This window comes from Corvus hawaiiensis, chromosome Z, assembly GCF_020740725.1.
Source record: "Corvus hawaiiensis isolate bCorHaw1 chromosome Z, bCorHaw1.pri.cur, whole genome shotgun sequence".
Lineage (NCBI taxonomy): Eukaryota > Metazoa > Chordata > Aves > Passeriformes > Corvidae > Corvus > Corvus hawaiiensis.
In genome coordinates this window covers 78,699,358-78,715,958 of record NC_063255.1, presented here as the reverse complement: position 1 = coordinate 78,715,958, position 16,601 = coordinate 78,699,358, and the positions used below count along the sequence as shown (strand labels likewise).

Below are 16,601 nucleotides of genomic sequence, written 5' to 3'. Positions count from 1 at the left end.
AAATGTGGGAGAAGAGTTATGTTCAGATGTGTTTTAAGTATGCTTTTGGCACCTGTTTTTGTGATTGATGCTTTTTCAAATAGAAGACAAAATTAGCAAAAGTGTTAACCCTCCCAGTGTTTAAATTGTATTTTCAAGTTAAAGATACAAACAAATCTTGCTTCTACTGTTGCTTCTCTGGCATCAGGTTCTGTCACCCAGGTTTACACTGGAAGTTACTTACTAGCATGGTCATATTACTAGTTCTACAGACACAGCTGTAGTGTTTTCCTCGGCTATATCTGGTAAAAGTCTTGCACCACCTGAAGAAATTAATAAATTTTGGTGTTGCCTGCTTCAGGTATTACTGCATTCTGTTCCTCAAGATGGCTAAAAATGGAATTCTTGCTGATGTGGGGGTATCCAGCCTTTGAAAATATGTCTAATAGTTCACAAAACTGTTTGGCATTGACTTTGTTTTTAAACTTAGGTATTTAGTTCAGAGAGTTGTTATTCCTCAGAAAGTTATTTGTTAAATGGTTTCAAAACACAGATTTTACAGTTGCTAAAGCTGTGAAGGTGGCAGGGTGTATTCCAAGGTATTCTAAGGTTGTCTGCGACATGGTTATGGTAATGTTGTCTTGTGATTAGAGGTTCTCCTGACCTGTGATGAAGCATTGAGCATGTTTTTTTACCATTTTCAATTGTAAAATTTAACAGTTACTAAATGGACTTTTAAAATGCATAGGTATTTTACCACTGGATGATTACAGCCTGTTAATACTTGATCTTAATTTTGGAATGTTTGGATTTTAAAACAAAGATATCTAAAATATGTGTTGTGTACTTTACTGCCATCCCTTGTTTTCAAGGTTGCTTATGTTCGTAAACAGAACCAGTTTTGAAGTAATTTTGCTAAAATAGTGAGCTGTAAAGTCACTATTTTTTTTTTTTTTTTTAATATTTGGAAACAGTATTTTGGCAGTAGGAATCAGGATAACTAAATTATACTCTGTTCTGTTGTGAATTTTCAGTGTATGTTTGATCAAAGCTTTTCACTTCTTTGTCTCAGTTTTCACAGAGTAGCTCTTGCTTGTAGGGGGTAGAAGTAAACAGAACAAAATAACTTTGTAAAAAGAATCCTCATACAGAATATTCAGTGAACTCTGTATTGTCACTTTGTATTGGAAAACCTTCTTAAAATATTCAATGAAACTATTAAGGCAAGAGCTTTACCTTGAATTCCATCACTGCTTTGCAATGTTTGCCTTCCTTTCAACTATTCCTATGTTAAACAACAAAAACCTCTGTTTACGACTTAGCCTCTCCTGTTGTATCTTGGTCTTCTTGGGTTTATTGCTGAAAATTTTGGCTAATTTTTGTTAAGGGTGGAATTGTAGGATAAGCTAACATGGTGCAGCTTAAAAAAAAGTCATAACACTGAAGACTGTTTTTGAGGATAAAAAACCTCAGGACAGAGCTGTTTGATACTTATGTTACAGATGGTCAGCTATCCTTGAAAGTTAGAACAAACTTTATTCCACAGTAGAACTGTGTATAATCAGTATTTAGTCTAGTGGTCTGCATTCCTCTTCCATCCCAAAATTGGGTGATAACAAAACCAAGAAAAATGGGGTTAAATTTCTGTCTAGCTTAATTTTACATATTTTAATGTAGTGATATGAAATAAATGGATTTTCTTTGAGTATGAAGTGGCTGTATTTTTTTTTTTCAGAGTTATGATTGCAGTTTTAATGAACACTTTTGCACAGTGCTGTGTGGGTACTGCAGTACAGGTGAAGGTGTCAAGAGAATTTCTGAGTAGAAAATCCATTTTCTACAAACTCAGATCTTTTCAGGAATTTGGTTTTCTAATTAGACAAATGAAGTAGTTTGTCTAGGGTCAGATTAGTTCTACTGAAGATACAACAAGGTTTTAAACTTTTCTGAAAGTTTTTTTTTAAGCAGGTTTAATAATCTGCTTCATTGCCCAGCAGAGCTGTATTTTTAAAATGTTTTCCCACTAATGCCCTAATGCAGACTACCACGATTATCAAACTGAATGTCCAGCTGATTCCGAGTGAGCCAGTTCAGATTTATATGGCACACTTTAATTTGGAAATTCTGACATTTTCTATTTTAGTATTTACCGTCTCGGACCAGAAGGTTTTTTGTCCTGTGAAAAGGGTTCATATTTAACTTCCGTATTGATTAAAGAAAAAGACAAATGTTAAAACACTGGATTTTCTCGTGGAGTGGAAATGGCAGTATTTGGTTGAACCTCAGCGTTTCTCGTTCTCTGTTCTCGGTGTAAATCACGGCTGAGGCAGTGAGGGCTTGGAGTGCGTGTGGGATCCCTGGTGGCAGCGGGGAATGAGGGGCATTTGTCTTGTGATTTGTTGGTCCTGTCAATACCCGTGTGACAGGGGGAGAGCAGAGCTGAGATCAGCTCGTGGGCAATCTCAGCGTGGCAATGCTGTGTTATAAACCCCATTTCCTGCCACGGTTTCCATCTCCTGCTCTATTGACTGTGCTGCCCAGCTTTGTATCATCAGCAAAATTTGTCAACAATCCCCTGCTTTTGTGCTCAGGTTGTTGAGGAATATTGTAACTAAGATTACTTTACAGCCCAGCTTTAGAGGTGCTTTGTTAGTTGACTGTCTCCTGGTCAATAATTCTCTTTTTAGCTATTCACATCTTTTTAGCTATTCACATATTTTAGCTATTCACATACTCTCCCCTTTTCACTTTCTTATGTATTACATTTTGAGCATAATCCCCATCTTCTCTGCTTTAAAGAACTGCTTCCCATTTGGCCTGGTATCAAATATTTTACTGCATCCAGCCAGATTGAGTCTCCTGCATTTCCTTGGCCACTAATTCAGTTATCTTATCAGGGGAAGATATCAGGTTCGTTTGGCTTGCTCTCTCTCTGACAAACCAATGTTAAGTTTTAATCCAGTTTCTACATAGCTCTGTATGATTAATTATTCTTTCCTTCAAAAATGGTTCTAATCCCTTTTGCCATTTGTAAGTACAACTTGAATTTTGGCAGCTCTTACCTTCTTCCTTTAAACTTAGGCTTCAAGAAATAGGGTTTTTTTGCTTGCTGTACCTCTTTTTTGTTCTCTGTAAGGGTTTTCTTTTCATACTCTTTGTATCCTTTGTGAAGTGATTATTCACTCAGTTAGATCTGCAGTTTTATCCTATATTTTGTTTTCAGTTGTTCAGGGTGTAAATTCTAGGAAGTTTTTGTATCTTTGATTTAAATAAAATTCAAGCCTCTTCCAAATCCCAGTCCTTCCCCATTTAAATTTCTCTGCTTTAACTTACTATCTCCCTTATTTCTCAAATACTTTAAAAAAATGTAAACATAGATTTAGAAAGCTAATCATGGGCAGTTCCTCAACAGATGCCGAGTTCAGGAGGACCCATGACATGCTTGTTCTGTGGTCACCTGGACATTGCAGGCCAGAACACATTTCCCTGTCCACCAGACAAAGATCTGTTACAAGATCCTGACTGCCGCTTCTTGAACTTGTAAAATTCCTGTCTGATCCTAGAAAGCAGAGCACACTCTTGATTTTCCATTCAAGACATTAAAATTTCAGTAATCTCTGCTAGTCTGACGGCACATGAGATTCCCACATGACTTTGTGTCTTGCAGTTGGTTGTTTTTGAGAGATTGAGCAAGACCCAAAAGTCAAATAAGCTTAGTATGATGTGTGCACCTATCTTCCTTGATTTGTACTTGTATAGAATTGTAATCTTTGAGTCAGATTTATTTTATGTAAGCAGCTATCCTGTAATCATCTTAAAACTTTGTTAATCCACATAAAAATATTTTTGTTTGTTAATTCAGGAAATTTAGGTGAAGAAGTAATACCAATATTGCATCCAAAAATACTGGAAACATAATTTACTGCGGTTTTGGGTTTAAAAAAAAAATTATTTATATTTTGCTATTTCTTCATCTATGCTTTTATTCTCTGTTTGGATAACAGGCAAATCTCTCACAACACTTTTCCTGGTTTAAAACACTTAACTATCCTGTGAATATGAGTGACCATGGTGTCTTTTTATTGAGAGAGCTCAGTTCTGTGTGAATGCCTATCAACGAGACATCCTGGTTAACAGTTGGACTCGATGGTCTCAGAGGTCTTTGGCAGCCTAAATGATTCCATGATTCTACAAAATCCAAAGCAAAAAATCAAAATCTTCTGGGAAAGAAGTCTGCTGTGAAAAAGAATTCCACATACTTGCACTCGTGCTGTGCGCAGGTGTGTAGATGCTTGTGAAAACTTGAAAATTGATACAAAAAGGCAACATTAGCCTTTTTTCCTGTAAATTGGGTAGAGTCCTCTAGAACTCAGCTTATGAAAGACCCTGGTACTTCGGAGCTGATTTCTGCAGCCATAAATTCCTGATCTGCTCACGTGTTGTTTCCAGACTCACCGAAGTCAGAAACTCTTCTTTTACCTGAAACATTATGGAATAGGGACCTTGGCAGTACTGTTTGAAATATCATATGGACACCAGGCCTTTATTCTAAAATTATTCCTTCAGGGTTTGCAGTTGAGTTGCAGAAACCTATAAACTGAAGTTAAGAAAAAAATAAGTTGAATTGTCTTTGATTTTGGTGCAGCTCTACCGTTTGTAGCCTCTGCCTTATGAATAAGTCATCATATGGGATGTTAAAAATATATTAACATATTTTTAGTTGCTTTTTCTTCCCCAACTTCTTTGGTTTTGCACATGGCTGAAGTTTAATTTAGGGAAGCATGGTCTTGGTCATCTCCTGATTGGTTCCTTTACATAACCAGGGACAATTTAAGTAGTAAATATCTTGCTGTGGGACCCTGTTTGGGGTACCAGCAGCAGCATGCAGTACAGTAAAAGGTTCTTTCAGCAAATGTTTAGGAAAATACTTTCCAAGAGATCTGCACATGATTAGAATTATTGAGTGCTCTCCTCTCTGGCTTCCTGTTTTGGAATTAAATGCCTTCAGGACACTTGGAATATCTCAGTTTTGAGAAGCAAGAGCAATTTAACCAACTCTGTACTTCATTGTACTTCATTGTCTTAGCTATGATTTCAGTTAGTTGCAAATAGGGACGAATATATGGAATAACCCCTGAGATACCTTAATCAAATTGAAGGAATAAATTACAGAGCAGCTTTTGAGGGAAATGAGAGCAGATAAAATGTCCCAACAGTCAGAGCTATGTTCTGGCTCTTTCTCTGCACATGTGTACAATTAGTGGCTCTTTCCTTGCTTCTTGTTTCCCATCCTGTGGGATAATGAGTTTGAACATTTTTTGGAACAATTTGCTAATTGCTTGAAGTATTTTATGTAGGTTATTTATAAAGTATGAAGGGAAAATTTGATATGGTTATTGAACAGTTGTATACAGAACAGTTTCTTCAGGTCCCTCCACCTACTTCTGAGCAATTCAACTACAAGAATAATTCCTCGAAATGAGATAAATTCATTTATTTAACAGTTCAGCCATTATGCTGATTTTGCAGATGTGTAATATTTTTGTGAGATTACATGAGCTCGGCCAAGTGCAGTTATGTACATCTGTACCATTTCTTGGTGATTTTAACCCTTCTGCCACAGTGGTGTTGTCTGGTCATTGTGCTTGTGGGTGTTATTGACTGCATGTTTTCCACCACATACAGCAGCGGAAATATTTGGGTATTCTTGATTCTGTACTCGGCTTTCTTGTCAAATAAAATACAGTTTAAATGGAGACTGTTAGAAGAGTCATTCCGGACAAAAACATTGTCAATAATTCATCCAAATTTTCTACTTGGCTTTAAGGAATTGTAAAGCAAATTCCAAGTGGTTAAGTTTGCATCAAGACTTATTATGTACCACATTTCTGGAAATTAAAAATAACATGTAATGCTCTGTGGCAGTTTTCATTTGAGATCAGACTAATAAAGGAAGTAATTCAGTACTTCTCTCCAGCCACTGTGAATCTCTCCAATATACATTTGGTGTGTTTGTGATCAGTGACATTTGATAACTTTGTGTATGTTAATTCTTAGAATATTCTTACAGAGTATTTTGTTTGAAAGTGAACTTAAGGGCTTTTGACCTGCCCCAGTCTGAGTTCAGAACTTTACATTTCCTTTGTAGCAGTGTTTACAGAGTAGAAGGTAAGTGCACTTGTATTATATCATATATGAATACAACAAACAGCTTTTCAAAGTGGACAAAAGCTGAACATACTTGACTTGGTAGGGTCTGCCCCTGTTCCATTTAAAAATTCATTTATTACACTTAGGTATTTCCAAATGCAAACAATCACTGGATCTTAATGTGCTACCATTTTTTTGTCTAAGTGTAAAAACAAATTCAGGTTTTCTTTTGGAGATTTTAGGAGTAACTTCACAACTATTTTGAGTAATTTCATAATTATTTGTAGTGATAGCTAAAATTTTTGAATGCAGGCTATTTTAAATTTGCAATTTAGTCTCCTCTTCCTGCTTTTGTAGTAAGAGAATAACACGTGTGCTTTAGCCTTAACATACAGTTAATAGGATAGGATCTCTCACATCCAAATAAACCAGTTGTAATTAAGCCACATTGTTTATGATGATTGTTTCTAATGGTTGTGCTTATCTAATATAGTCTATAGCCAAGCTTAGGTTAGCATCTCAGGTAACTTTCAAGATGTATCATTTTGTCAGATATTAACTTAATCAGATGCTATTTCCTTTTTCAAGTGGGCAGCATCCAACTGTTCTATTTCTTGCAGTAAGTCACTTTCCCAGTGTCATAGCTGTTCCCTCAGAGTGTCCTGGGTGGGCACCAGTGCAGCCACTTCTAATTGCAACATGTAATTTCAAATTTCTTGTTTTTACAGCACCAGATTTTGTGATAATTTGAGCATTTCTGTCTGTAGCTTTTTCACCAGAATTACTGTTAAACACTGTCTGTCAGTCTTGGCATCGTTTTCATACAGTTTCCCATCTGAGAAATTAATGAGGATTTGAGTTTGTCTTCTAAAAAGTAAAGGTTTGTAGGCATTTGCTGTCAGTCTCCCTGTTGAATTAAGCGTGGCCAAAACTGGGTTGCTGCTGCGATTCACAAAGCAGAAATAATAATCCTTGTTCTAAAAAAATAAAGCTGACCTAAAATCCAGTTGAACTGCTACTGTTGTCTTCTAGTGTAGCAATTTTTTTTCCCTTTTTTTGCCTGTTGTAAAGCACAGAGCCCAGTCCTGGAAGCGCTTCAGTTCAAAAGAAGCAATAATCTTGTGGAATAGTACTTAACCTCAAAGTAGTGGCTTACTCCAATTTGTGCAAATGGAAGATAATGACAAAAATGATGGGAAAATCCTTCAAAAAGAGGCTCGGGGGGACCTTGTGGCTCTGCACAAGTCCCTGACAGGAGGGGGCAGCCGGGGGGGTCAGGCTCTGCTGCCAGGGAACAGGGACAGGAGGAGAGGGAACGGCCTCAGGCTGGGCCAGGGCAGGCTCAGGGTGGACAGCAGCAGGAATTTCCCTATGGAAAGGGTGCTCAGGCCTTGGCAGGGGCTGCCCAGGGAGGTTTGGAGTGCCCATCCCTGGAGGTGTCCAAGGAAGGGCTGGAGGTGGCACTCAGTGCTCCGGGCTGAGGACAAGGTGGGGGTGGTGTCACAGGTTGGGCTCAATGTCTGGGAGGGATTTTCTAACCTCAGTGATCCCAGGATTCAGTGATTCTTACTGAAAGGCGGGTGCCAAAAAAGTGCGGGTACAGGTACCACCATCTCTGATTGCTCCTTATCCCACTTCAGTGGAAAGAAAACCACTGTAAATTCCTCAGTCTGAGGAATAACATTGGCAAAGAACATTGGTAGGGGGTGGTGGAAGTGTTTGAATCCCTACAGCTTCCAGGTGGGGCTGCTGTGATCCTCAGCAAGGTCTGTGTCCATAGCTCCAGGGGGACATTCCTTTCGGGAATTTCGGGTAGTCTGGTAGGTCCATCCTCCCTCAGCAGATGAGCTGTGTCCCTCTGTCTCCTTTGATTTCCTTGCCTCATTTTCCAGATTTGCTGTCATTCCCGTCGGAAGAGGTTTCCTAACACACCATGCCTCTGTTCCAGCCCTGTGCAGACAGCCTTGTACTCTACATTAGAACAAGAGAAAATGTTTCTTCTGTGGGAGGAGAGAAGCCACCGAATTCTGCATTTTGTATGTGACAACCCGGGAAGAATGAGGAGTGGTTTTGTAACAATTCCCCACCTTTATGTGCAGACAAAATTCACAACTGTTCTGTTTTCACGGTCCGCTGCTTCTTTTGCTTGAAAAGGCTTTGCTTTCACTTGTGATAGTGGTTTTGAAGCAATCAAAAGACAAATCTAATTTCCAGCTGTTAGAAATGATTGTTCATGCATGAGGACTGCATGGCACATAAAACTGCAGTTTTATGTGCCATGTCTTTTCGGGATGGAAGTCTTGTTTTTGGTGTTTTGGTATGCCTTGAATAACAGAAGGCTGGGAGATGGGGAGGGGGGCAAATACATTTTGGAAATAGTTATTCTGAAAATGCTGGACATCTCCATGCAGTGGACATCACTCGATGCTTTCATAGTGTCATAGCCAGGATGCTGAGTTCAGTCAGAAGATTTCCTTTGGAAAATGGCATATTTCAGGGATCCACTAGCTGTTTACCTTGACTCACCTCTGAAGTTTTCCACTGGTGACATGGTGGCTTTTCAGAAGAAGGCTCCTTGCACGTGGTATTTCAGGCATCACCAAATGATTTGAGCCACTTTGTTTCTTTGTTTTTGGGAATTTAACCAGGTTCTTCACTTGGATGACTAAACTGTGAGAAGTTCAAGACAGTGGGGAGGATTTTGTAGCTGCACACAGAAAATGAATCCGTAAGGTAACTTTGTTCTGCTTCAGACCACTCCTGTTATCCTTGTGTTGCCTCATCTGTCACTGATGATGTCAGCACCAGAAAACACCTGGAGGTTGTTGGATTCCCCATGTGTTCTTCACATAAAAGAGCAGTTTGTCAATGTACATAAAAATGGTGCAACTGGTGGTAAAGGATTTTGTACAACATTCATATTGCACTGAAATTCTTCAGGGAGATGTCTGTGTTTTTGCAGGCTGTGGTAGAATAGGCTACTTTTGATTGGAGCCTGTAAATTTGAGCACAGTGTGAATATTTAGTAGTGACGGAAAAAAGTGACAATCAGTAAATGCATTCAGTCTCCCCCTCCCCAGGCAGGGTCACCTCGCTGACCACTGTGACCCCCGCGCTGTGGGTCAGTGACGAGGGCAGAGGCAGGATCAGGTCTGGAGGTCTCAGGGCTGTGCCAGGCTGGGGGCTGAGCCGAGATCCTGCACAGGAAGGACCAAAACCTGCAGGAAAATGACCTGCAGAGACTGTACCCGCGGGGGCTGCAGCAAGAACGTGGGGCACGGTCTGAATGCTTGGGAGAACAGCCGGGAGCCAGAACGGAGACATGATCTCACCACAAGGCCACACCCTGCTCGCCAAGCTCTGCTTTAATTCTCCCTGATGAACACTGTCCCACCATTCAGGTTCCGTGTTCAAATCTCCCTGTTTGCCAGGGGGAAAGTGCTGAAAGAGCTGCTCCTGAGAGCTCTTGTGTTTCAGTGGTGACTGCGCGCCTCTGAAGAGAAAGAGCCGTACATTTCCAACTTTAGAAGCTGAAATGAAATTAGATGTAAACGCATTCCAAGCAATGAAGGCAAATTTGCTTACTAATCTGGGTTGCATCTCCTTTTTCCCCTCCTCACACTGAAAGTAGCATTACCAGTACCTGTGCCTGTGTCACCTCTTCCCAGTCCTGCTGTGTTCCCACAGGAACATCTCCCAGGAGCCTGGATAAGGCAGGAGTAAGCAGAGGCCAAAGCAGCAAGAAGGGAGAGGAGGAACATGGGAACTGGGAGAAAGGCCACAGTGTCTAGACATCCGGGAGAAATGTTTATTTGCACCACTTCTCTTACCTTTTCCCCCAAAAGGGGGTCTGCTTCTTAATTTCAAAGGGAATTTAGGCTGAGCAAGAGGCTCAATGGCCCTCTGCAGGTGAGGTGGAGAGAGGGAAATGTTTGGTGTCAGCAGAGAAACCCATTTTTTTTTAGCTAATTCTGTCACCATCTCAGCTTACCCTGTCTGCCTCACCTTTCCTTCATCGTGTCCCTCCAAAGGTGCCTTAACCCACATCTCCCTGCTGCCCTGGTGCCACTAAACAGTACCCAAAACCACTATTAAGTCTCTCCTGCTGTCAAATTAACTTGTTACCACAGGTTTTAGACTCGCCTTCCTCATCAAGAGGAATTGAAATACTACAAATACGTTATTTTGCCTTCAAAATGACACCTGGCAGTGTTTCTTATCTATTGATTTAAATAATTTAGCATTTTAAAAGGAACAAATCGACTTAATTTGTTTTGGGGATACTTAAAGGTTGAGGACAATTTGATATCAATTAAAATCAGTGGTAATTCATTTATGATGGAACTAATGTAATTAATTAGGTAGCTGCTGCTTATCTTTTTACTAATACATACATTGCTTTTAAACATCTGCTCAATAGTCCATTATGATAGCCCAGGAGTGATTTTACCTGAGAGCAATAGAGGAGCAGATGCTTCCTGATGACAACTTCCCAATCTGTTTAGGAAGCAGCCAGTCAGTTCTGGATTCACAGTTTTAACTTGAAGCATGGCGGGCATGCAAGTAAATTTGAAAATCAGAAAAAAAAATTTGAGGAATAAGTTTCATTGTATCATTTTTAATGATTGCAGTTTGGTTAATGTTTTATATGACATTTTTTAAGGCTGATATGTGTGGTTTTTGTCTTTTGTGGTGTGTATATACATGTGAATGTTTTTCAAGAGTTACAAAACCATCTGAATTTAAATTTGATCTCAGTGTTGTCTAGTACAGTAACTAAAATTCAGCATTAGCTCAAGAAGAGAGCACCACTATATATAAGAAAAAGAAACTAACAGTTATTCAAAGAAAGAGTTAAAGTAGACTATAATGACATATATAAAAATAAAGTGGGAGTTTTGCTTTTTTTTAAAATAAGTTACACCTGTGTTTTGTATTTATGGCTTTATCAGTAGTTGGTTAAAGGGTGAAAATGAAGTCTTGTGGGCTGATATAAACCTGTCTGAGACTCCTTGGTTCTAGTGAGCCATTTGTGGATTTTTAGATGTTTCAAAGATCACCTGAAATGACTGTACTCGTTTTATTCATCTCATCAGCAAAGTTCATCTCATCAGCTACAGAGATACCATCAAAACTTGTGGGCTACAAAATGTACTTTTCCTGCAAAAATACTGTAGGCTGTACTTACAGAGACTGTAAAGAGCACGATTGCAAATCAATGATGTATCTTTTTTAAGTAAGAAAATGTGAAAATGCTGTTTACTGAGAAGAAAGGGGATTAGAGTAGCCCCGAGAAGGATTCAGCTATTTGCCTTTGTGTGCAGATCTAAAATAGCCACAAATTAGTCATTTTGCCATTATGTACAGAACACAGCATAAGCCGTCTTTTCTAGAACACTGATATTTAACACATGAACAGGTAGTCTTGACATTTCCAGAAGTATCTTTTAGGGCAGGGTAAGCTGGTGACTAAGCAGGAGGCAAAGCTGTGGTATCTGATGAAACATTAATGCCCGAGGAGCACCATGTAGGCTCAGTTCTCAGCACGGGGTCCTTCTCTTCCCCACCCCTACACAAATGAAAACCAATCTGTAGCTGGGTTTGGTTTTTTCCTTTTCCCACAGGCTGCTGATGGTCTTTCTTCTGTTATTCTTACTGAAGCGCTGATCAATTTTAAAGAAGGTTCAGCATTATATAGAGAAGAAACTTGTGTTTTCTAGAGGTTTTTTTTTTTAGCCTGTATTTTACGTCTAACCACTGGGTATGACTTGTGTGGGGAGGAAAAGAGCTCCCTTTCTTGGCCTGTCACTCATGTATGTGGGAACTGGGCATATCATACCTGTCTTTATCTGGCCTGTGACATCAAGAATAGCAATCATCACTGTCCTTCTGGCTGGTTGACTTTAGGATCTCTTCACATACAGTTTTTAAAACCAGATTAAACCAGGTAACAAGTTTCTAAACATTGCCTTTCAGTGCTTTAGGCACCTGTTTTCCCGTAAGCTAAAATCAACCATTCCTGCAGCCATCTAGGATTTACCAGGAAACCTCTGCTCCGGAGCCGTCTGGGATCTTCTCACTTCATGTCCGAATATGTATAGACAGTTTCGTGGTCTGCAGCTTTTCCAGGGTCTGGGCTTTCATTTGTGAACTTCTGTCCATGCAGAAGTTGCAGCATCTGGTTGTCTAATACACTAAATTTGGGGAGAGTCACATCAGACAAAAACCTGAAAATATCTTGGGTGTCATTACTGTTATAATTTATCAGTTTCTATATATCTTCATATATTGATTAATCCATTGCTGATTTGACTATGGATATGACATAAAAATGCAAAATAGTTTTAAATTTCTTGTGTGTTATATTAACATAGTGTTCAGAGGATGCTGGTTCTACTTTTCTGCTCAGTCGTTTTCTATTTTGCTTGGACAGATACCATAAGCCAATATTCAGAGTTGCTTGGCAGTAGCCAAGTTGTGAAATGCACACCCAACCTGTGAGGCATTATGGTTGCTTAGTTCATGCATGTAAATTTGGGGGTTTGAGCACTGAATAAGTCCACACCCTGAGTGTCTTCTTGGAAAGTTTGTTCTTACGTTTAATCCTAATGGCAGTATTAATTTAATGGTTCCATTTTCAGAGACGTTTGAGTTATGACAGCTTTTAGAAAAGTCCAAACAACTGGGTGCTTAGCACTGTTGGAATATTAATCTGAAATGTTATGAAATTTGTGCTGCAGCTGGGGTATATCTCAATGCAGTTACTTTCATTTATTTTGATTTGTTTCAAATCTGCCATAAACTTTACACCTGGAATATACACTAACAGGAAAAAAAACCCCTCTCAGTTTTATAATTGCATTCTTTGTTACTATAATTATATTATGTATTTTAAATTATTAGCAAAAACAACTGGCAAAAACCTGTAAAGATCAGAGGATTTTTGGTGGATACATTTGATTTGTCTTTTGGCAAGCAAAACCAGATTATTTAAGGAGACACTTCTAAAATGGTCTATACTGAATGTAATGAGGAGCGGTACAGCTGTAATCCCCTTATTGTGCCAGTTGCTGTGCCATGAAGCTTTTAGAGAGCCTTGGTACAGCTTAGAAAGACCTCAGTTCTGGAAAGGCTTGCAAATAGTTCACAGTTTGTGGAAGTAAGTGTGTAAGATGTCTTTGTAGGTTTTGGATTTCTCTGATTTTCTTGCTAGTGTTGAAAAGTTCCTTTGGGAGTTTGCATGAGTAGTGCCATGGAAGGGGTGGTTGCCATTATTTCTGTTCTGTGCATTTAGTGAATTTATGACAATTTCCGTCAGTACACATACAGAAGTTGATGTATGGCTGTGGTCATTTGTCGTTTCAGGAGCCTTTGGATGATTCTCAGGCCACTGGAGTTGGCAGCACAGAAGAAGTGGTTCGCTATGAGTACCATGTGCTGTACTCCAGCAGCTACCAAGTGCCTGTGCTGTATTTCAGAGCATGCTTTTTGGGTAAGGCCATTGTGGATTCAATGTGTTGGGTGCAATAGATGCTGAAAACAGAGATTTTATATTAAGTTGAGGAGCAGATGTAATAAGAAGCTAAGAGATGAGGCTGCTCACCAGTGAATTTTGCAATGCTCTGGACTCAGAGCTCCAGGACCGTGGAGGAGATGATACCATCTCAGCCTGAGGGAGGCTGATCTTTGGCTCCTGGCATCTTGCCTGTGGTTTACTGAAACTGCCGGTCATTTTTCTTGTTCTTTTCTTGAAATGACTGCAAAAACTTAGTGCTGCAGGTTTAAGCTGGGCTGGGCAATCAGTGGACATAACCACAGTGCTTCAGCAGAGCTCTCTCTGTTTCTTTGGAGCCCCAGTTTGAGCCACAAGGCTGGGGTCTAAATGTATCTTTTAAAATGTATGCCGTTTTCTGTTTAAATTTGCTGCTTAAGGGAAAATAAAATAATACCAATATGGTACTGACTTTTTTTTTGTATTAAAGCTGGCTCTTCAAACAGTAGCTGATCCTGTCTCCTCCCTGGTACGTACATCTTGTTACCCATTGCTCCGTGGCTGCGGCCACTGTGATTTGAGCCCCCATCCTGTCAGGGGAGGAAGGAGGAACCCTCAGCCTCCCACGGAGGCCACTGCTGGTGTCACTCATTTAATCAGCAGGCACGGAGTGATCACACTGCAGCACTGGCTGTGCTCTGTTCCTTGCTGCCCAAAGCCTGTGTACCTGTGCTCCAGTGGCACCTGGCTTGTGCCTGCAGTGCTGTGGCCAGCAGGACCAGCTTATGGAACTTGGAGATGAGGTTTAGTGGTGAGCATGGCTGTGCTGGGTTAAGGCTTGGACTTGATCTTCTTAGAGCTCTTTTCCAACCTAAATGTTTCTATGATCAGCATCTTTTGTGTTTTGAATAATATCTTAACTTTATCTAGATAAAGATGTCTGAATGTTGCCAGTGATATCTTTTCCTGTTTAATTAAAAAGTAGCTTAAGCTGCTTTGAATGTGTTTGGTAGATTTAATCACTCTCTGCATTATATTGTTTAATGGTTTCTAATTTTGCAGTGTTAGCGTTTCAAAAAGCACTTCAGATTCAAAATTGAAGAACAAATTCTCATAGGCTCCCTGGTGGAAATATTTTAGTCTGAGGTGCAGTTTCAGGAATGGATAATTTGGGGTAAATTTTCAGAGTGGGACATGGGGAATTGGGGACATTGCTCTGCCTTTCCCACAAACAGAACTCATTTGCACACATCCTGCTGCAAATTTATTTCCAGCATTATTACAGGCATTTACAAACGTGCAGTGTTTTGCCTTTGAACTTATTGTGCAGACAGGAAGATAAAGGTAGTTTTGCTGTGAGAGACGAGTTAGCCTATTTGTGGACTTGAAAAATGTCATCCTCTTTGGTTTTTGCTGAATTTATAGTGCAGTGTCTCTACAGAAGAGGACGGAGATGCTGCAGGTAGAGGAAGTAGGACACTATCTCTACTGTACTGTACTTTCATATAATTAGTATTCACCATAAGCAGTTAATCACCAGAGAAGAGCTCACAGAGACAAAACAAGTTGTTTAGCTTGTCAGCACCAGGGAATCGGAGGTGTTGAAACATGACTCCTTATAGCTGGAAGTGGATATTACAGGAGCCAGTGGATGATCTAATGCACAATCATGGTATTATGTGCCAACAGCTCCCCTTGCAGTACAGAACTGTAATTGTTCCTACAAGTACAATTATCTTTTAAAACACTTCTTGGGAGCCTTTCACAATGGAAAACAAGGGCTTTTTTTAGATGCTTCTGAAGGTCACCTGGGTTCTCTTCAGCATTTTACATTCTCTTTTAAATTTAGCAGTATCTGACTCTTGAAGGGAGCAGGATACAAAATACTGGCAGTAAGTGTGTTACCTACAGTGTTTCCAGCTAGTATTCTCTGATTTTAATTATGGGCAGCTCACTTTTGAGAATGAAGAATCTTGTCTTCCCTGCACGCTGTTGGCCTGCCTGTGCTGTGCTGTCTGAAGGTCCCAAAGTGAGATTTTTGGAAGTGTGCAGCTGGCACAGGCTCACAATCACTTGCAATACCTGAGCAGAGTATCCTTTGTCTTGCCCAAAACCTGGTGTGAGGAAAGCTCTAGGTAATGCCCTGAGTTTTTTTCCTTTGAGGCAATAGTCTTCATGTGATGGGCTCCTCACTTTGTTTCTCAGACAACCAGCAATACTCACTGCATTCCTCACCTGAACTAATCAAGGAACAATCTCCCCGAGACCTACCTCAATTTCCCAGTCTAAATTCCTACCATTATTTGTGGACTCGGTAACAGGATCGGTTCCTCACAAGTCTGCTCTGAGCTGTTCCTGGTTTCCCTGGGATCCTGTCCATACTGATCCTGGTGTTAATTAGAGCTGGCTGCGGGAGGTGGAGGTGAGCTGTAATCCTCCCAGTGTTTCCACAGCCCTGCCCCGTCTTGCCTTCCCCAGCACAGGGCACGGAGCTGGAATTCAGAGCTCTGCTTCCTTCCTGGCGGTGTCTGCAATGCCCACCACACCTGGGAAACAGTAATTCCTCTGTTCAGCCCGGCTGAGGGCTTTTGCAGTGTTCACTTCCTCCCTTTGTATGATAGCAGCTGATGCCAGCCTGTCCAAATCTGCACTCCAGCAGACTCTTTACAAACTTCTCTGGAATAAGGAAATCAATGAAATCCTGCCTTTCTCCTGCTGCATGTGAGTCCTGCTTCCATTTACCTGGTCTCTCAGTCCCTCCTAGGAAAAAGGGTCCCCGTAGAGTTGCTGGGAGGTTTCTCCTGTGATCTCCAGCTTGGTTGGCATCCTCAGGAGCTTATGTCAGTGAAGACATCCAGTTTTCAGTCCTCTGCTAGCAGTTATGTTCAGTCATTACAGATCACTTCTTCCTGCAGAAAGAGAAAAGTTGCATTGTATGCTTGTCCTTGCTGCTGTCTAAGTTGCATGAAAGAACTTACTT

General features: G+C 40.3%; 1 protein-coding gene across 4 annotated transcripts in view; it reads left to right on the top strand.

The window, feature by feature from the left end:
• ATG10 (autophagy related 10) overlaps positions 1–16,601 on the top strand; it is a 61,488-nt gene that overhangs the window by 24,387 nt on the left and 20,500 nt on the right. For all 4 annotated transcript variants that reach the window (XM_048291859.1, XM_048291861.1, XM_048291863.1 and 1 more), the window contains one exon: positions 13,495–13,621. In XM_048291859.1, coding sequence (XP_048147816.1) covers positions 13,495–13,621 — 127 coding nt within the window. The remainder of the gene's footprint in view (positions 1–13,494; positions 13,622–16,601) is intronic.